At 53.0% G+C, this 20455-nt stretch overlaps 8 protein-coding genes across 8 annotated transcripts; 4 read left to right on the top strand and 4 right to left on the bottom strand.

Moving 5' to 3' along the window:
• Positions 1 to 906: 906 nt before the first annotated feature.
• On the top strand, positions 907 to 3009 carry NCS54_00225900 (ULP-PROTEASE domain-containing protein; the record flags this gene model as incomplete). The annotated part of the gene is made up of 4 exons (XM_053147861.1): positions 907 to 935; positions 1902 to 2121; positions 2243 to 2907; positions 2958 to 3009. 4 exons carry the CDS (start codon positions 907 to 909, stop codon positions 3007 to 3009), a joined length of 966 nt encoding a protein of 321 aa, XP_053003836.1.
• Positions 3010 to 3981: 972 nt separating this feature from the next.
• Positions 3982 to 4648, bottom strand: NCS54_00225800 (Ribosome biogenesis protein SLX9; the record flags this gene model as incomplete). The annotated part of the gene is made up of 2 exons (XM_053147860.1): positions 3982 to 4596; positions 4646 to 4648. 2 exons carry the CDS (start codon positions 4646 to 4648, stop codon positions 3982 to 3984), a joined length of 618 nt encoding a protein of 205 aa, XP_053003835.1.
• Positions 4649 to 4870: 222 nt separating this feature from the next.
• NCS54_00225700 (Adenylyltransferase and sulfurtransferase uba4) lies at positions 4871 to 6319 on the top strand (the record flags this gene model as incomplete). Its single annotated transcript, XM_053147859.1, has 3 exons — positions 4871 to 5060; positions 5114 to 5327; positions 5374 to 6319. 3 exons carry the CDS (start codon positions 4871 to 4873, stop codon positions 6317 to 6319), a joined length of 1350 nt encoding a protein of 449 aa, XP_053003834.1.
• Positions 6320 to 6549: 230 nt separating this feature from the next.
• Positions 6550 to 7351, bottom strand: NCS54_00225600 (Presequence translocated-associated motor subunit PAM17; the record flags this gene model as incomplete). The annotated part of the gene is made up of 2 exons (XM_053147858.1): positions 6550 to 6653; positions 6709 to 7351. The coding sequence occupies 2 exons, from the start codon at positions 7349 to 7351 to the stop codon at positions 6550 to 6552; spliced, it is 747 nt and encodes a 248-aa protein (XP_053003833.1).
• Positions 7352 to 8103: 752 nt separating this feature from the next.
• On the top strand, positions 8104 to 9780 carry NCS54_00225500 (Hypothetical protein; the record flags this gene model as incomplete). The annotated part of the gene is made up of 1 exon (XM_053147857.1): positions 8104 to 9780. The coding sequence occupies one exon, from the start codon at positions 8104 to 8106 to the stop codon at positions 9778 to 9780; it is 1677 nt and encodes a 558-aa protein (XP_053003832.1).
• Positions 9781 to 11196: 1416 nt separating this feature from the next.
• Positions 11197 to 13147, bottom strand: NCS54_00225400 (Hypothetical protein; the record flags this gene model as incomplete). Its single annotated transcript, XM_053147856.1, has 3 exons — positions 11197 to 12483; positions 12626 to 12769; positions 12839 to 13147. 3 exons carry the CDS (start codon positions 13145 to 13147, stop codon positions 11197 to 11199), a joined length of 1740 nt encoding a protein of 579 aa, XP_053003831.1.
• Positions 13148 to 15705: 2558 nt separating this feature from the next.
• On the top strand, positions 15706 to 18264 carry NCS54_00225300 (Hypothetical protein; the record flags this gene model as incomplete). The annotated part of the gene is made up of 1 exon (XM_053147855.1): positions 15706 to 18264. One exon carries the CDS (start codon positions 15706 to 15708, stop codon positions 18262 to 18264), a length of 2559 nt encoding a protein of 852 aa, XP_053003830.1.
• A 585-nt stretch (positions 18265 to 18849) lies between these two features.
• On the bottom strand, positions 18850 to 20013 carry NCS54_00225200 (PIPK domain-containing protein; the record flags this gene model as incomplete). The annotated part of the gene is made up of 1 exon (XM_053147854.1): positions 18850 to 20013. Exon 1 carries the CDS (start codon positions 19906 to 19908, stop codon positions 18850 to 18852), a length of 1059 nt encoding a protein of 352 aa, XP_053003829.1. The 5' UTR covers positions 19909 to 20013.
• Between the last annotated feature and the right edge of the window lie 442 nt (positions 20014 to 20455).

Genomic DNA, 20455 nt, shown 5'->3' with positions numbered 1-20455 from the left:
CGGAGAGATGGGATAGGGTACTTGCAGAGGTTGATGGGCAAAGTTTCATATGCGAGTGGGTTCTCAGGGACGTACGAAGGAAGATCAGGGTTCAGTGGCGGCAGGGATTTTGAAGGTTGATTGCGCGGGCAGGTTTCCTGCCCATGAGGGTGACGGACGACCGGGGCTTGGCAGATGTATTTGTCTGTGGCTAGACCAGAAGGCGAATTTGACAGGATTTTGATAGAGAAGGGACGATCTCGCGATGATGATGCTTTGTGGTTAACGGTTGTAATGGGTTTGGTCGCAGGCGAAACGATGACCAGATGATGCAACGGTTTGGGGACTCTCAAGGGTCGAAGCGGATGAATGGGATGATGAGCCGAGAGGAGAGGACCTGGCTGGGTAGGCCAGGGGCTAGACTCAATTAGGGAGGATTAAGGGCTGGTGATGCTGATGATGGAGTTTTGAGTCCGGGGGCGTTTGAATGAGGCGTTGATGGGCGGCGCGATCGGTAGCGCGGTTGAGGGCTGGGCTGCGTGGGCTGGAGCGATGACGATGTTGGGAGGTGACGTATTTGGCTTCGAGGCGCGGGCATGACCAGCTTAGCTTGGCTTGCCGGGCGGGAGCCAGTCAAGTATAAGGTGAGCAATGCCCTCGCAGATGATTTCGAGTAAAAGTATTGATTGCTTAAAAGGCTAATTATAATTAATTTCGTTGTTGTACGAGAAATCTCTCTTTGATCTGGAACCTTGTTACTTCCAGACCCTGATTCATTACCTTGGGTGGTCCCTAGCATTGTTTCAACTCTCTATCGAATCGGCCACGGACCCATCGACAGCAGACGAGACAACACCCCTACCGTATTGTGCTGGCTCTGTCATAGACGGAGGATACCACAGAGCAACTTGAAACCTGAGTGGTACGATGGCTTCGGATGAAGCGGGGACGCCAAGGTACGTGCTGCAACAGCGGACTTGGGTCCATGTTTCGTTTGTCTGTGTTTGATGTTTGAAGTTTGAAGACGAGTGTCTGCTATTGTTCCGATCAATTACCCTAATTGGGACGCTGGTATTCTCCTGAAGGCAGAGTTGCCTGACTGCCTCCTCGTCCCATGGTGCCTCGACCGACCTCGGGGCATCCTTGTTGTCCGTCCCCGTGTGGTCCGGCGGGCATATGACTCTCCATCCCATGCTATCCGTCCCGTCACGCTCCAGGCGCGAGTCACAGCCGAGGACAGAAACCTGCAATACATACATGCATATGTGCAACGGAAGACCAAGCAGAGTCGAGCAGTCGAGTGAGGTTGCATGCAACAAGGCCAGCGACAACCAGAACGACAGGGTCCTCTTACATCGAGTTGCAGGGGGCCTCCAGCAGGTGCCGCTAGACTGCCGTTACAGCCTTCGCCCCGCCCCAGGCATTGGAAGCTTGGCCCTTTTCGGGCTGAGCCTCAGTTGCAAACGCGCCAACTAAGCCTCCCCATCGGCTCCCCCATCTTTAGCACTGAACACTGCCCTCCCGCTCCAGTTTTTTTTTTCCTCTTCCTCTCCTCGCATTCACCTTCATCTCAGTTTTTTTTCTTCACGTCACACGACGATACCCAAGTCTCGTGGAAAAATAGCCCAAAACGGAACAAAACGCACGCTTTATTGAATCATTGTGTACGGATTCTCCTATTGTTCGCCCTGTTTGTTCGTTTGTTCTCAAACAGCATATACCCCCTCCTTCCATCCCTCCCTAGGTAGTCTTCTCACTTACACAACTTGAAAAACCAACCTACGCTTTCATCTCTCCACTCATCGCTCTCTGTTCTTTCTTCATCCCACTTGCGATCTGCGCTTCTCTCGTCTCTCGAGCCAACCACTGCTGCTTGCGCTTCTACTCACTCGACATCGTCCACTGACCTTGCACTTTCGCAGCCGTCTTCGCTCTTGGCTCTCTTTCCGCCGGCGCCGATCACGACCAGGCAGCTCCGGGTCTATCGATACCTCGAGCTCTACGTTAACCGCCAACTCGGAACACGAGATCACCCCGGCGACTTCGAATTCTTCTGCCAACACCTCTCCCTCAATATCTCCTCAGACGAAAGACTCCAAGATGCCTTTTCGCCAGAGGATGGCCCGCCACTTTGGCGATTCTGTACGTGCAACCCCGCCTCCGCACCTGGGCGCGTGCTCTTGTCCGCTGCGCCGCCATTGGGATGGTCACTGGCTCGCATATGCACCCTACTTACTTGAAACGATGCTGACCCTACTTACAGCTTGCGCCCGAAAAGCCATATCTTAGCTATTACGATGTTCTCCTTACGGCCGAAGATATCAAGTCTCTGAAGCATGACTGGTTGACCGACAACAACATCGCCTTCTGGGAGGAGTACCTCGAGCGCGAAACACTTCCTCGGTATCCCCAAGCACGCATTGTCCTCCTCCGCCCTAGTATGACGTTCCTCCTCATGAAGGAGCCTGACTTGCGCTTGGTCCGATCCGCCCTCCCCGATTTCTCCAAGGTCACACACATTTTCCTGCCCATCAACGACAACCGTAATGTGGGTGTCGCTGAGGGTGGTAGCCACTGGTCACTACTCCTCGTCTCGACTCTTGATGGTGTGGCCTTCCATTACGACTCTCTTGGCGGTGCCAACTATGCCGAGGCTAACCTTGCTACGCGCAAGCTTGCCACGGTGCTGCAGCGACCTCTGCGATTCATCAACCTCGAAGATTGCCCTCAGCAGGAGAACGGAAGCGACTGCGGTGTCTTTGTTTGCCTATTGATGCGACATCTCCTAGTCAAGCGCCTTCTCTGCGCTAATGCCCGCGAGAAGGTGTCCATGAGCATGGGCGGAAAAATGGTCGATAGTTACGGCGGCCGCAAGGAGATGCTTCGCATCATTGAGAACCTTCGCAAGGAGGGTGAACGCAGGCGATCGTGAGTGTTGAAGTCTCCCGTTTCTGTGAAGTGTCTAATAATCAAGATAGGAGAAGCGCCAGCCCGTTCACGAACAACAAGACGCCTCCGCGGATCGAATAGAGAACGGACTGCTACGGCTCTTACGAAGAATTCGAGGAGCGCCTGCAGAAGCTGATGCGGAGACGGTCCGTTACTAAGCCTAAGTCCAAGGCGGCGACTAAGAAGAAGTTGCCGAGCGGGCGTGCGGTCGGGAAAGGTCGCAGTGATGCTGCTGAACCAGTCAAGAGCGATCAGCCTCCTTGGGCTGGGATGAGATCTCGGCTGCGTCCTAGAACTCGTTCGACTAGCCAGAGTTCATCGTCCCCTTCATCGTCCGACCCCAACTGTCGAGTCACCAAGCCTGAGACGCGCTCTCGCAGCTCAAAGAGTCTCACTCCTGTCAAGGTTCGGAGTAAGCGACAGCCGAAAGCCGACTCGGAGGCGGACTCCAACAACTGAGGCAGTCCCCACAAACTGAGATGCCTGTTCCACTATTGTAATGAAATCTACGAAGGATGTGCAACGGTCGAGTTATTTTTGTTTCTTTCTGTTTTCTGCTTCGATGAGAAGCTCATGTATTGTTGGCGTTGGATGGTACTGCAGCGACAGCGAAGCGAGACGCCTTGTACACCTGGACGCAATCACCAGGTGATGGACGAGAGCGATTATGCTATTAGGCCTTTTCTGTTTTCGATGATTTTTTGGAATGATACTCGGATGACGAGTAATGAAATGTGGAGTTGAGGTAGCCAGTGCGGCGTTGACAAGGACAAGGGAAAATATGTTGCGGAAGCGTCATGACATGCACATCATAGCGTTTATGAGAAATAGTTGTATCTTGAGAACACTTGAGCTCTACTGAATGTACCTTGTCTATTGTGTCGTGATTGTTTCATAGATCTGCATGATGCTTTTTGAATCCCTAACTCCTCGAACTCCTGACAACAGCGCCAAGGCTGTTGAGTGCCTCGTCTTAATGAGGCACTCCCAACCCGTATTTCCATACAATGGTATCAATCGAGCGTCTGCGCAAAGTTTAATCACGGTTCCAGGCTAGCTGTTCCCTGTGAAGGCCGGGTTCTGCTCCATCGTCGCCGAGATGTACCCCCGTAGAGCGGCCCATCGGTTCGCAGTCGGTGCAGAGGCAGCAGGCTTGGCCTCCGCCGCCTTGGCCTTGTCATTCATATCTTCATCATCGTCATCATCATCGTGCTGCACTCCAGCAGGTACTGCATTCTCCTGAGGCGTGCCAGTCAACCTCGCCATACTAACACCAAACCTCTCCATCTCGCCCTTGACCACCATCTCCTTCTTCTTGAGCGCACCCTTCTTGCTCCTCAAACTCTTGTGCTTGACCTTTCCAGGCTGTCCAGCATCCTCGTCGAGTTCGGGCAGGGCGTCGGCGAGGCTGTCGAGGGTGGCTGCGAGCTTCTTTGACGGTCTGCGGCGCTTGTTCGCCTTGGAGACGCGCGATGAGGAGGCGATGCGGGAGACGAAGGAGGAATGCTTGATGAGACGCTTGTCGCGCTTGGTGGAGAGGAACGAGTCTGAGACTGCGGCGTCGTCACGGAATGTCTTTGACGGGGCGAGGGGGTGGATTTGGCCCGTCACGCGCTGGTGGCGGAGGGTTCGAGCCGAGGGCTTCTTGAGGCCGGGTGGTTGGGGAGCCTAAGGCTGTCAGTATTAGTTTTTACATAGGTGGGAAAGAGGGGCTCACCATTTTGAATTGGGTATTGGGTTGTAGGAAGTTGAGATGCTGGGATTTGGTGTTGAAGATTCTTGGTGTTGGAAATCTTTTCGGTGAAGGGTCCGTTCACCGAGGTCATAGTGGGGTACACCGGGACTTTGTGACACGGCCCATGGAGGGGCATCTCGTGAGCCATGAATAAGCTTCTTGACTCAACCCTTTTCTTTTTCAACTTTTCATATCTTGGGGTAAAAAATGGATAAGATAGATCAGCTTCGAAAGGAGATTGCCAAGAAAGAGGTTGAGCTCGCTGACCTTCGGTCACAGCTTGCAGCCGCCGAGGCCGAGGAGAGGGAGAGCAAGCAAGCTTGGAAGTGGCCGCTTGATACGCACGAGTATGAGAGGTATAGCAGACAGATGATTGTTCCCAAGTTTGGCCTCGAGGGTATGTCTCTTGTCCACTCCTCTTATCAAGGGACCTGACTAACATGGTTAAAGGCCAGTTGAGGTTGAGAAAAGCCAAGGTGCTCCTCGTTGGTGCAGGAGGTCTAGGTTGCCCAGCTGCGGCCTATCTTGCGGGTTCAGGAATCGGCGCCATTGGGCTGGTTGACGGTGATGAAGTTGAGGTATCGAACCTCCATCGCCAGATAGCGCATTCGACGAGTCGTGTCGGCATGAGCAAGGTGGAGAGTGCAATCACCTATCTGAAAGAGTAAGTTCTCTCACAAGTTTGATAGAGCTTCGACTAACAACTATAGACTCAACCCCACTATCACGTATCATGCCCACAAGACTCACCTCACGCCGCAAAATGCCCAAGACATCGTTTCAAAGTACGACTTAGTCCTTGACTGTACGGACCATCCTACATCACGATATCTCATCTCCGATATCTGTGTCCTGCTATCGAAGCCCCTCATCTCAGCATCTGCGTTTCAAGCATCGGGGCAGCTCATCGTTCTCAACAACCCTTCCGGTCAAGGACCATGCTACCGCTGCGTATTTCCCACCCCGCCACCACCAGAGAGCGTCGTCGGCTGTGGTGAGGGTGGTATCATTGGGCCTGTCGTCGGCGTCATGGGTGTCTTGCAGGCTCTGGAGGCTATCAAGCTGATCGCTCGGGGGGATCTTGAGACCCAGGAAAGGGAGCCCAAGACCCCAATGCTGCTGCTCTTTAGTGCCTTGGCAGATACCCCCTTTCGGTCTGTCAGAATGAGAGGTCGAAGAAAGATGTGCTTTGCATGTGGGGATGAGAATGCGTTGACGTTGAATGAGTTGAAGACGTCGATGGACTATGTACAATTTTGTGGTGTGATGAAGCCCGTCGAGCTTCTTCAACCTCAAGAGAGAATATCCGCAAAAGAGTACCAAGAGGTTGCCAGGGCAGAGAAGAAGAAGCACTTGCTACTGGATGTCCGAGAAAAAGAGCACTTTGATCTCTGCAACATTGCAGGGTCGGTTAACATTCCTATCAGTCGATTCATGAACGCTCGTGGCGAGACAACACCGGAGGGTTTGCCAAGCGACCTGCCACCGTCCGCACCCATCTATATCGTCTGCCGAGTTGGCAATGATTCGCAGATTGCCGCCAAGAAGCTCAAGGACCTGGGCCTGGGGAACAATGGGGAGCGCTTCATCGGTGACATTCAAGGAGGCATGAGATCCTGGAAAGCCAACGTCGACCCAAGCGTACCATTCATATAGCCACACACCATAGGCCAAATATGAAACCAGTGAAAAGAGGAAGAGAGTTGGTTATTGGATAAGAGATTTGACGATATAGATACATGCCCGCGATGATCCGGGGCCGCAACATCAAGGGCGGCCCATCCCTGCCCGTCAGCTGCGCCATCATTACATATGAAGATTTTTTTGCTCTGCCAATGAAGAAAAGCCATTATCCATTAGCCAAGACAGTTTTTGTTGTTGTTGTTTTACACAAAGTTGGCAGTCTTCTTCTTGTTGAAAGCCTTCTGATCTTTTAGCCATTGTCGGTAGCCAGCCACGCTCTGAATCTTTTCGCCGTAAAAGTCGGGAACTGTGATCAATTAGCTTGAGTGTATAGATTATCAGATAAGAAAATCAGGTCATACCAGGGTTGGCGGCGCTCGAGTTGGTGGGGTCAACCCGGTGCTTCTTGATGCGCTCAAAGAACTCGGCCTCCTTCTGCGTCATCTGCTTCTTCCACTTGCGGTTCAAGGCGTAGAAGACCTGGTTGCCGATGCTGGGGCCAATCAACCAACCAAGACCAGAAAAGGCGAACGTCATGATGCCCAGCGTCATGAAGGGGTCGAGGGGGATCTGGGTGATGATGGGTTCGGCGACGCCCGTAGAGAGGACCACGGCGCCGGCGCCGCCGCAGAACATGCCGTTGGTGATGGAGAAGAGGAGCTGGTACCGGCGGCGCTTGAGACGGAGCTTGAAGAAGCTGTTCCAGTCGAGGGCGTGATGGGGATCCTGCGCAAAGTCGTGGGCGTTGTTCTGTCCCGGCGTGGCGTTGAGGGACTGCTGCGCGGCCGAGGCTAGATCGGGCTTACCCGAGCTGGCGGCGCGGGAAAAGGCCTTGGGGACGGAGACGACGGCGGGGAGGCATTGCTTTCGGAGCGGCGAGCGGGCGAGGCACGAGACGGGACCGCCGGCGGCGGGAAAGGTCGAGAAGGGAGCTTTCGGCGAAGAGCAGATGACGCCGGTGACGGGTCGTCGCAAGACGAACGTCTTGAGCGGGGAGGAGGCCATGATCGAGGAAATTGCGCAAGAAAGAGTCAATTAATTCAGTGCGAAACTTAAGAACGGAGTGGAGATTGGATTGGGCTTCGTCGACGTCGGGATTTTGGTCGACGGGATTTTTGACGTGGGGGAAGCTCGGTACAAGCTGGGTTCGTGATCTCATGGGAAAGGGCGAGAAAAGATGGCGCTTGTGTTAAGCGCGGCTAAGCGCTGCCGAACCCAGAGGTCAATTGAGGGAGCTATAACGGGTCGGCGCTAGGGGGGTCTAGTTTATAGCAGCTATAAGTTACAAGTAGTTATAAAAATTTATTAAAGCTATTTTTTTAATTTATAATTAAATACCTATAGTTATAAGTATTTAAATAAAGTTTATTAAAATTAAAATAAAAATATTAAAAATAATACTTTTATTAATAGTAAATATTTAGTTAATAGCACGAGAGATCCCAAGGGTTTTTAAGGCCCTTTGCACGTTCCGGACTTGATCAGAGCGGGCTTAGTCATCACCTGACCTTTATTTTCTACGAGGCGGCTTGGATGGAGGAAGAGCTAGCCGTGTTTAATTCATGTGTAAGAAACGACGACTCCAACATTTCGCCGGAAAGCCATTCAGATCTTGGCCGAAAAAAATCACAGAGCTCGCTGACGCGTTGCTTTAATGTCAACTACTTTTTTGGGCTGTTGCGGTGCTCCTTTTTCACGTTCTTTGTCCTGAGACTCGAAGTGGTGGATCGCGGAGCTTCCTCGTGTGCGCGCACGCGATGGAGTCGATCCAGCAGTCGGAAGACGTCGACCCCGAGAAACGAAACCGAACCGACCATGTACGCACTCGAATAGAAGTGCAGATCCATCAGAAAAAGCCAAGGGGCTATGTCCCAGGCAGCGGTCCTCCCCTCCAGCCCATCAGTCTGCTCCCACCTCGAGACTCGACCGCGTACATCCTCGATCGCATCATACTCCCCTCGCCGGGTTTAGCTGCAGATGGGAAGCCTCTTCCGAGACGCATGACTTATATCGTGGGATGGCACGACTTGCCGGCTGCGAGGATGCTGGTGCCCGCCATGCAGATCCTCAACTATGTCTCGCCTCAAGAGGTCGAGGAGTGGGGGTTTAACAATATGGAGGAGCAGATGGACAGCAAGAAAATGGCGCGAGAGAAGAAAGAACAGGCCGTGGACAAGTCATCCAAGCCGAAGAGACGTGGGCGCCCACCGAAGCACAGCAAGATAGAAACTGCTGTCGTTACGGAGCCTGAGAGTAAGACAGCCGCCATACCTAAGAAGGGCGTCATGACGATATCAGCCCCGAAGGAGAACAGACTCGCGGATTTTGAAGGACTATCGGATGAGTATGGGAGTCCTTCCAGGCAGTTGCAGCAAGAGACGTCAAGGGGTTCAACAGACGTGGATATGGACCATGAACATGAGGCCGACTTGGTTTCTCGAAAACCCGAAAACGTGCGCCCTGTGGCCCAAATAGGCACGTCGCACACGGCTACGCTCGAGCCCCGTGCGTCAGGACAAAGCAATGCTGGAGGCAAACAACCTGTCTTTGAATCGCTCCCCTCAACGGCATCTTCGACTCGGCAAAGCACACCACAGCCAGCGGCCGTCAAGCCGAACCTCAAGGTCAAGAAGAAGATGGCACCAGCAAGTTCCTCAAAGACCCAGAAACCTCCGACAGTGGCTAAGAGGCGTGACGAGCTCTTTTCGGGCCCGGAGTGGAATTGGGCTCCCCTTGAAGAGCACGCAATCCCCCTCTCTGTCACGGATGTCATGACACAGCACCTGGAGCCACAGGTTGCCAGGCCACCTATACCGGAAGTGAAGTCGACGAAGAGCAAGCCTAACGAGAAGAAGACTGTCCCAAAGCCTCCTAACCCAGCTCCCACGGCAGAAAAGCCAGCCGAAGACAAAGGAGATGACGACTGGGAGGTCAAACGCCTGGAGGGCATGGAATTCTTCGAAGTTGAGGGCGCTGGGGTTGTTCGCTACTTCAAAGTCCGCTGGGAAGGCGACTGGCCTCCTGATCAGAATCCATCCTGGGAACCGGAGGATAACCTTCCTGCTACGCTGGTGCGGAACTATCTCAAGCAGGGCAAGAAGAGACGTGCTGGGCACGACGCTCATGAGCCGAAGAAGAAGGCCCCACGACTTCCGACAACACAGGCTCCTTCAGCGCCGCCCAAGAAGAAGGGCAGTCTTAAGCAGACGACCCTGGCGTGGGGCATACCTGCGAAGCAGTACAAGAGCGTCAGCGAGGCTTTTGCAGGTGACGAGGAAGAGGCCATGGGGATGGCTGTTGCGAATGATGCCCCGGATGAGGTTGAGGAAGAGCAAGATGAGCTTTTCGTAGTCGAGGAGCCTCCAGCGAAGAAGAGCCGTGTAGAGGCGCCGTGGCATGGGCATGGAACCTCGGCGAGAATGGAATGGGCTTGAGCACCATGCCATTGTATAGATGATACTTGGAGAGATGATGAACTTGGAAGGACTCGGTTTCTTCTGAAAAAAAAAAAAAGCATGATGGCTTCATGACATGGGCAGGCAGGCAGGCGGTATTGGCTTTGAAAACATTCACATCACGGCGCACATGGCATTTGAGATACCCCAAATTTAGGAAAACTTTCCGTACAATGAATCGATACACTAAACCTCGATGCCCTAGCGACTGGTATAATAACCCGCTTCCCATCCCATTCCATCCCGAGCAGAGATTCCCAAACATGAATAAACGGGCGCTGAAGGCCGATAACTAGAGATGGGAACATGTCAACCATCTTTGTCGAGATCATCCTTGTCTAGACCTTTGTGATTCGGTCGGAGTGAACAAGAGACGAACGAGAATGCCGATGTTGAGACGATAACCTTGCAGTGTCTACTACAGTATGGACACGAGTCGATCGAAAAGGCGAAATCAAAATGGCGAAATGAAAAGACGAGATCGAAAGTCGAAAGATCGGGAACCGAGAACCAAGAACTGAATCCCAGTTACGTCTACCGTAAAGGTAGTGAGTGTCTACCGCGAGAGAGAGCAGTGACCGCCTTCAAGGCACGCGTTCGTCGAAAGGTCGAGATTCAGCTCCGAAAAGCAAGGAAAAGAGAAGGTCGAGAAATCAATCGTCGAGAACTGCAAACTAGACCGAGAAATTAATCCCATCAAGTTTGGCTACCGAGGAGATAGATGACTGCCGTGAAGGTAGTACAGGCCGAAGAGGCGCGAGTTCGTCGAAAGGTTGATATTCTGACGCAAAAAGGAAAGGAAGAGGAAGCCGTGAGCCCGTAATTGAGAACTGAAAACGAGACCGAGAACTTAATCCCATCAAGTTTGACTACCCAGGGAGGTAGTACAGGCCGTAAAGGCATGAGCTCATCGAGAACGAAAACTGAGATCCAAAAGACAAAGAGGGCTGAAGCAAAGCCGAGAACTGAATCACAGCATGCTGCCTGCCCTCAGGCTTCCTGCCGTAAACGCGAGATGTTCGTCGAGAATCGACGAGTACTGGGAAATAACAGCTGAAAACGAGAATCAGGAACGAAAGAGACCAAGTGGCGTTTCTTGGCACGACCGCGGCGAGTGCAGTTCTGTCTGCTGTAGAGACGTGGGTTCATCGATAAACGAGATTCAGATGTGGAGGAGAAAACCGAAGAAGATCATAACCCATAAGAGGGCTTACCGAAGTCGAGACACAAGAGTTGATCAAAGGCCGAAGCCAACAAAGACTCGAGTGTCAAGTGTAGCCATGACACAAATCCATCTCAGCGTGGTCGATTGATGTCTAGACATTGTATCTCGCGAGAGAGCGTCTGTCCTGTCATTTCGAGACCAGCGTACAGGTGTAGAAGTGAGAGTTGGATTTATTCGTATCGAAGGATCTGGCCCATCTGGGGAGTCATTGGAGGAATAGAGAGCCGTATCTGCACATCATCGCCGTGGAGCCAGGCCCCGTGCATGAAACCCTCATCGCTAGTCTGGGTGTACATCTGGGCGCGAAGGGGAGTGGGCGAGTCTTGAAGGCTTGGGCCACACTCGTAGCAGTCAGTAGGGCAGGTGATCTGGCCTTCCGCCATCAGGCGACGATGCTCAACCATGTGAGCGTAGGTATCTGGGTTGAGGACCTGCTGTTGCAGCGCAAGCTCTCTCCAGAAGTCGGCCCACTCATTCTTGCCTAGGGTCAAAGCTTGGAGAACCTTGAGTTCCTGTCCTCGGACTTCTATCTGGGAGGATGGGTATCCCGTGGACAGTTTGTAGACACATCCGTCCTCACAGGTGTAGGTGCGGCTACCCAGCGTCATCTCGGGGCGAAGTCTCACCTCTTCCTCAGGGATCCTGGGAAGGGTGGCCTGGTAGATCATGCGGACGTACGACTCGGGTTGGAGGGGTCGGGGAGGCTCCCAAGTGTTGTAGGGAGCCTGGTTCCACTTATCAAGGTGGTTTTGCGCCACGTAGGGTATGACATTGGCGTAGCGGTTCTGGATATGAGAAGGGGGATAGTCGGACTCACAGAGTCCGTCAGAAATATCCTCTGCACGGCCTGAAAAGCCGGGGATGGGCAATTCTCCAAGCGACATATCGCGGACGTACGACGCCCTGACTGCATCGGTCATCTCCACTGAGAGCTCGCCAACATCACTGGAGGCGTCAGGGTTGAACGTTACCCGGACGATATGCGAGATGCCGATCTTCTTGATGGCGGCCCAGACGGCCGTGGCAGGGAAGTTGTTGAAATCCAGGCATCGTCCGGAGACAGAGCTCTGAGGATCATGGTCCGATGGAGCCGCTGTCTGGAAGTGCAGCATGCGAGCCTTGTGGACATCGCCCTCTTGATCTACAAAGAAGAGAGGCTTCTCCTTGAAGAAGTCGATGTAGGCGTTGGCGGCCTTGTTGTTGTTGAAGTGTAGAGCGGCACAGTACGCGCCCTTTCGAGACCCTGCTGGCTCCGGCTTGACGAGAACACTGCTGATACCGCCTAGACCAGTGACACCTTCCATTACCTGCGCGTATGTGATGCGGGTAGGGAGGTTGTTTAGAATGATCATTGGGCCTTTGTTGTTGATGATCGCCTGGGTCCATTCGTAGTCACCCTTGGGCACACGGGGGACCGCCACAGGCTCAGCGACGACCTCGAACTCTTCTTCCTCGTCCTAGGAGGAGAGAGAGTGAGGTCCGACATTGCTGTCGCAGTCCTGTTCGGACTCGAGCTCCTCTTGGGCCTGTAGAGTAAGGTCAGAAACTGAAAGGCGAAATGGGGAGAGAACAGGAGAAAGGAAAGGGATGTGCTCTTACGAGTTGGAATTCGCGAAGGCCGTGGATCATGTCGACCTTTCCCTTGATGACATCGCGCTGGATCTCAAGGTCTCGGATCTTGTCTTCAACCAACTCCTTAAATTCATCAGAAGCATGGGAGCGGGACATCTCGATCAAATCAAGCTGAGTCGGGATGGTGTCAGTATCTTCAGATTTCTACGCCTTGAGACTAGGGTTGGTGTGAGGACTTACAGCCGCGAGGTTGTTCGACTTGCCGAGCTCGTGGACATCGTGGACGATGTCATTCATTAGCTCATTCAAAGTGAGCAGGCTCTCAGATGGAAGACCAGCGAAATCTGCGGGCTGGACGGTGGTAACGTGGAGGTAGACCTCGCACAAGGCAGCAAGCACCTTCAATCTGTCCTTGGCATCCTTCATCACCCACTGCTTGTCATCGCTGAATTCAACGAAGTCCAAGAGGTTAGGTCCAGCGTAGAAATCGAAACTGCCATCAAGGGGGGGAGAGGGATGGGCGGTGCCCTGCGTGTCGAGTACGGGCATCTTGGGCGTACACTACACAGGTGACGCGTGAGCGTTGGATAGAAGTGAGAATGAGAATCAAGTATTGAAGAGCGAGGTGAGAATGCGAGAAGGGTTGAAGAGGTTTGTGTGTGGTGTGTTGCGAAGAGGTGGTGCGGGGAGATGTGAGGGTGGGAGAGTTTTGGTGGAGAGGAGGCGGGAGAAAAACAAAAGGCCAAGACGCGTGCCGCGAACCGTGAACGCCCACAAACACACGGCGACTCTGCCTCATATTTCAGGAGTCCACGTCAACACCAGGACAACCGAGAAATATAGGGCCTGTGGGCTTCGTAGGGGAGGGCATTAGCTGACTAACTGCAGGCTTCAGGGCTCGTAGCCCAGTATCAACTCCCGTGACCCCCCTGACGGGTCTCTCCAGTGGCCAGAAGGGCGATGCCATCCGTCATCGTGGTCCCTTTGGGCCATTGCATTGTGATATCCATTGTGGCAGAGGCCCACCTGGTCTAGGGGACACTTCCAGATGGTTCCTCGTGAGGACGAAGATCGAGTAATTCCACCAACCCGTAATCATCCCGCCATGGAGTAGTCGTGAGCTGCGAGCGGCCTTGCTCTCCATATCTGAATCCATCTTGTTCTTGGGGTTCCAGTTGCAGACGGCAAAGGCCCATCCATCGTAGCATTGTAGACCAGGGAGCCCATCCCTACTGGTAGAAATATCACAGTGCGATGGTGAGGTCGTCGACATTCTGCATGCACCGCATGGCCGTCGCTCACTGCAATGTTCGTCTGTTGTGGTTGATGCCATCCCCGACGCATGTCCACCCCTCTTTTCCACCATCGTCCCGAACCCATGCCACCTGAGGGCCTAGCCCATCACAATCCCCAATTCTTTGCATCTCTCAGAGATCATCATCCAGTGCATGTGCTTGCAAAAAAATCGTCCACGATACAGCATGCAACGACTATCGTCCATAGGCTGCAAAGGGGGTGCTGTATTTCGCTAGAAATCAGGGTGCTTTGAGACTATGCTAACCTAGCACTGGCAGAGCAAGCATCGCGACCATCGATCCTTGGTGTTTTGACACATCGCACCCTCACGAAGAAAAAAGAACACGTCGACACCGTCCACACATCGAGCCTATTCATCCTTACATCCATCCCTTCTTTGATCCGACGAAATCTCAAGAACATGTCCGCTCGCACGATCCAGACCACAGACCGAACGCCGTCCTTCCGACAAAGGGGACGCCGCACGAACAGCGCATCGGCGCAAGGGGGTAGAGTCTATGCCCACTAAGGCGATACAAGACTTTGAAAGGGGGCGCCAGAGCTCTCAGCAGCATCTTCGCTCGAAGAGAAGAAGCGAAAAGCCAAGAGCACGAGGGATTGGGATGCTCTTGGGTTCGTCAAACACCATCAATGACTCTTTGCTTCATCTCGAGTTGGCACTTGCACTTACCACCATGAAGCAGAGGGCATTCAATGACACCAGCTTCGTTGACTTGTCCCAACTGTCGAGCACTTTCTCAGGGGCAAGAACTGGTACGTGGATGATGGCCATGACCAGCTACGAACCAGATTTCGAAAAGGGGCAGGGAGCAAGACGCACAGAAAGACCTCCAGAAAGACCTCGAAACGATCCCCTATACTCGCCGACCTCCATACAGAGACCACAAGCACTCGCTGGCTTCGAGATACGAAAGAACAAAGGCAAACATGCAAGGGAGGAGGGGCACAGGGGCTTCAAGCACCAACTGGTTGTTGGCAGCCAGGGTAGACAGACCTAGGCTTAAGACGACTCGGATTACCGGCCGACTTCGTTGGTTGGGACTCCTCGACTCGACGGTACAGCTACTCGGTTGGTTTCACATGTCTTGAAGAGACAAACTTGACGTCGACAGAACAAAGAACCTGGTCCTTGGCCCCTCAGAAGGGATGTGGTCAAGAGAGAGTTTGGGACGTCTCACGTGAGAAAGGACGGCGTCCAACATGAGCTCCACCTTCCCCGGTGACTCAGGCGGCCGCGATCCCTGCCAAACCCTAGCAACCCCACAGACAAGCTCCTTCCACGTTGCTCAATGGCTCGCCAAGGCCTTGCCAACACGGGAGGATGCTCCATTGAGGTCCATCTGGCGATCCTGTGTAGCCGCTAACCAACAGGCATTGGCCCTGTTCACCGGGGGGTGGCATTGTGGATGGCTTCAGCCGACCCGTAGGCAGCAAGCCTCAGCCGCATGCAGCAGCCTGAAGTCAACCAACATGAATTCGCTACCAACAGCAGAAATCCATTGGATCGAGATCGACCCTTGGACAAGCCATATTGCCGCTACCCGTTGACTACCAGAAGCGGAGAGCCGTCCCTCAACAAAGTAAGTACCTCGCTAGTACATAGGTACTATACCTTCTGTGGCTGACTCACTGACCGACATCAGCACAGCTCCCCCAACCTTTCTCTCAGGTCTCATAAATCTCCACAATATCCAGCTATATTAAGACCAATACATCCCCGTCACTGAAATCCTCCTCTTCAGCAAGCCAACACCTCGAGGGGTCCAAGACTTGTCCATCATTCATCCATCATGGCGTCAACCACCGAATCTCAGGAGGCCTGGTTCCTCAAGTCGTCGTACCCTGTCCTCTTTCCCTTCCACGAGTCCTTGAAGAAGCCCCAGGCAGAGTTCGAGAACTTCCTCCGGGAGGAGCTTCGTCATCGCCATGACGAGACTCCGGTGGATCTTGGTGCTGGTCAGGACCAGGCCATGACCGACGCTGGCGAGTCAGAGGCATTCACTCTTGTCTCCAACAGCACGACAGGCGAGATCCGGAAGGGCATTGATGCCATGGATGTCACAGAAACCGACTCGCACGACGCCAAATCAGAGGGGCCCAAGGCTGACACCGAGTCTAATCCATTCATGGAAGGTCTAGTCAGCTACGACAAGAAGGAGGAGGAGCCTCCTCGCAACCTCGAGAACATGATGCATACCGAGAACAGCGACCTTGCATACCGCTCTACCAAGGATGCCCTCGTGGACCTCTTCCAGGAACTCGAGGAGGTCGTGTCTGGGCCACGCCTGGCGGAACTGCTCCCGGCCGCCTGGAAGACAGACCCTCTAGATACCCTCAAGATCATCTTCAATGCCCGTTCCATCCATCTGGGCAAAAGCTCAAGAGTCAGTTTTTACCGCTGCGCTGGGTGGCTGGCACAAAACCACCCCGCAACCCTCGTCGCCAATCTTCAGTGGTTGAGCCGCCCAATCATCGAAAAGAAGGCCAAGGAGAACGAAAACGACGCGGTGCTTGTCGACGCGAAGGACGAGGACGACCCCTCAAAGTACGACGTCAAGCACGGGGTGGCCCATGGCTACTGGAAGGATCTCCTCAACATCCTTGCCCTGGCAGCCAACAATAAGCTCGACGGGCTCTCGGATCCCAAGAGCGTTCTCAACAGCAAGAATCCTGGTATTATCCGAGGGAAGAGCATTGCAAAGTCTCGCGGTCGTGGAGTCGGAAGAGGCCGTGGTCGTGGCCGTGGTCGTGGCCGCGGAGGAGCTCGCACTCGGAGAGGACGTATCATGGAAAGCGATGAGGAGAAGGAACAGAAGGAACAGACTAGTCTGCCTCCAAAGGAGTTCAGACGGCAAACCAGAGACAGCCGCTACGAGGCGGCAGTCAAGGCCTTCAACACGGATCCCGTGTATCGTGCCCTGCACTTGACCATCGCCCGACTGTTCGCGGAGCAGCTGGAAAAGGACCTTCGTATCCTTCGAGGAGTTGATGCAAAGGCAAAGCGGACCATCTCGCTGTGTGGCAAGTGGGCTCCTTCGCACGACCACTTTCATGACAGGCACACCTTCATCGTCAGCACCATTGCCGAGATTCTGTATCCACGCGACTCTATCCAAGACAACCGGCTTTCGCCAACGGACGACCGAGAGACGTATCTTCGATTCGCACGCGAAGAGTACCGCAAGGACACATCCGCGCTTCGGAAGCATCTCGAGGTTGTCGAACGTGATATCACACTCCAAAAGTTCGACAACATCAAGTACGATCGGGTCCCTTCTCTTGCCATGAGTCAATACTCGAAGCTTTTCATCGAGAAGGATATGGACCATTTTGGTACATATATCGACAAGGTCGCCGAAGGAAAGGCCAACATCTCTGGAGCAACCCTGCTGCCGTCTACCTTGATTCAAAAGGTGCGAGGAGGAAGCTCGGGTAGCAGGGGTAACAGCGCACGCGATCTTGTTGACCGAAAGGTCCATGAGATCGAGGCCAAGGTTGTCGATGGACAGTGGAAGACGCTGGTCCAGCGCATCAAAGACTCGGGCACTCTCGAGTCTTGCATCGCCGTCTGCGATGTGTCTGGAAGTATGACATACCCCAACTTCCCCGACAACACTACCCCGATGGACTCGGCTATTGGTCTGTCCCTTCTGATTGCAGAGGTTGCGAAGCCTCCGTTTTCAGGGGCATTCATCACATTCAGCGCCAGACCTATCGTCGAACAAGTCGACCTCACCAAGCCTTTGGGAGAAAAGTGCCAGAACATGCTATCTTCGCAATGGGGCATGAACACAAACTTTGTGGCAGTTTTCGAAGATCTCATTCTCCCCATGGCGATCAAGAACAACCTGAAGCAGGAGGACATGGTGAAACGTGTCTTTGTCTTTAGTGACATGCAGTTTGATGCCGCATGTGGTAACGAGTCTTATGACTGGGATGAGGAGCCGAAGAAACCTGCTGAATGGACCACGTCATTTGAGCGGATCAAGAGCAAGTACCAAGATGCTGGTTACGAGATGCCAGAGCTGGTGTTCTGGAACCTGGCTGGTGGGCGAGCCGGCTACTCGGGTGGATGGGGAGACACGACGGCACCCAAGCCCGTTACTGCAGAGGAGGAGGGAACTTGCCTCGTCAGTGGTTACTCGCAGGGAATGCTCAAGGTGTTCCTGGATGGAGGTGGGTTTGAGGAGCAAGAGGAGGAAGATGAGGATGAAGTGGTTGTTGACAAGGACGAGGATGGCAATGTCACGGAGAAGCCAACCAAGAAGAAGGCCAAGATGGACCCTCTCAAGGTGGTGAAGAAGGCGATTAGCCACAAGGCGTATGACATGTTGAAGGTGGTTGACTGAAGGTCTGAGGGCTGGATACCCAGATGAGGAATAATGATACCCAAAAATGAGACACGACAGATTGCTATCCACGAACCCAGAATGAGCGTGACAGAACAGTAGACCAGCTATTTAAAGCGGCATCCCAAATCAATACAGACTCTGTAAAATTACACCAGCATCGTTTGTAGAACAGACCTCCTTTCTTGCCTGAATGGTGTGGAGGTGGTGATCACGGCCTCACCCCTACCCTATGGCACCATCACTTGAGAGAAGTTCGTGGCCACAAACACTGCCCATCCTGGCCTTACGTGGGTTCCTTTGGACGGGGGAAATTTTGATAATATTATTTGAATTTATTTTTATCCCTTTGCCAAGGGAGTGCACTGTTTGGAGTCGTTGAGGGTGAGGCGTGTTAGTGTGCAGTGCCAACGACCTCGACTTTCTTTTCTCCATGGTTATGGGAGAACGCCAAAGATACAGAACATTATTCAAATTCAAAAGCATGTTAATCTTGATTGTTGAAGATAGAGAGAACTCAATTATACACTGCTTGCTTGCTGTCTGAACCGATCCCCCAGGTATTACCTCCCCCAAATACAGACATCACTCCACAACGACCATCTCGTCCACCATCTTCATGAATCTCTCCCTATACTCTGCCGGATCCGCCGTGATGCTCATAGGCCCCTTGTGAGCCACTTTGTTGAACATCTTTACCACCTTTGTCAGCGTCCTCGCGCGCAGAGTATGCTTTGCCCAGAAAAAATCGAGAACCACGCATCGGTACGTCCACTTGCCCTCAACATCGTTTACGCCCTTTCGCCATGCACCTGCATCGGAAGATACGGTTGGGACATTGGTTCCGCAGGGGTAGCGTACTAGGAAGAGGGAGTAGTCGACGGCGTTGTGGGATGCGAGGAGGGCTGAGTCGGCGAAGAGGAGGGAGGTGAGTTCTTCTTTGGCTTCGCGGGTGACGCGTACCTTTCCCGGGAACTCGTCGACAAGACGCTCAATGACACTATCGGGAACCAAGGCTCCGTCGGCGATATCACGCTCCGGGAAGAAGTAGTCGTTTGGCTTGAGATCGTAGGTCTCCCAGCCGTCGCCTTCCTGGCCCTGGGGTCTGCCAAAGAGCAGGTTCTCCATGACGATGTGGTGCGTGGGTGCAACACCTAGCATGCCACCCAGGGATGCATGAGGTGCATGCACAAGGTCCGTTATCCGGACGAGCAGGCTGTGAGGTTGGTGCTTCATGTGTCCGATATAAGGATCCAGCAACTCCCTCGCGAAAAAGGCATGCTCGAAACGTCGAGGAAGCGACTTGACGAGATACTTGCCATTAGGCGTCGAGAAGAAAGTCGAACCACTGTATCCAAGATCGCCGATGGGCACAAGCTGCGCAGGGGGATCCTTTCCCTTCTTCCTCTGTGTCCTCGGCTCATCCTGCTGCTCCTGGAACGAAGCAATATACTCATCTTCATCAAGCTTCCAAACCTCCTTCCGCAGCGCGAGAAAATCAACAGGTCGGAAACGCGAGAGTAGAAGCTTGAAGAGGCGGAAAAAGGCGAGGATGACGCGGATGATGTTTGACTTTGTTGTGCTGTGACGACGACATATCGCCTTGGCTATCGAGGTCGAGATGCGAGAGGAGCGAATCTTCATGCCGGTTGCTGGGACTTTGGTGTACAAGAATAGAGACGTTTTAGAGTGTAGATTTAGTTTTGGTCTAGGACCTTGCCGTGTTTTTCGAGAATGTGTGCAGATTTTGCTTAATCGAACCTTGAGGTGGAATGTGAGGGTTTGAGGATTTTGGTGACGTCACTGTATCGTAGAGGGAGCACAACATGTGATATCCAGGAAAGGACGTCAGGTACAAGGTACAAGCTGATGTTGAAAACGAGAAACAAGAGAATTATTAATATTCTAGATGTTGCTTATCCGTCAAAGTCCAATCATTAAAATCCCCAGATATTCCAAGAAAAGATCGCTGTGTAAGCCAAAAGTGAAAACTATCAAGACATTTCCCATCGCTCGCTCGCTTTCCCCAATTACTCCAGTATACTCCAAATGAAACAAAAACAAAACCAATTTCCTGTAATCCCATCTCTTGCCTTTGTAATATCCTGTCCCTGGTCGATGTTCATTCCCAATATCGTACCACCTTTATTATTAGGCCGTCATCGTACATCCCGATTATCCTCCTGTCTTC

Source organism: Fusarium falciforme, chromosome 2 (genome assembly GCF_026873545.1).
Source record: "Fusarium falciforme chromosome 2, complete sequence".
Classification (NCBI taxonomy): domain Eukaryota; kingdom Fungi; phylum Ascomycota; class Sordariomycetes; order Hypocreales; family Nectriaceae; genus Fusarium; species Fusarium falciforme.
This window is presented reverse-complemented; position numbering and strand designations above follow the sequence as displayed.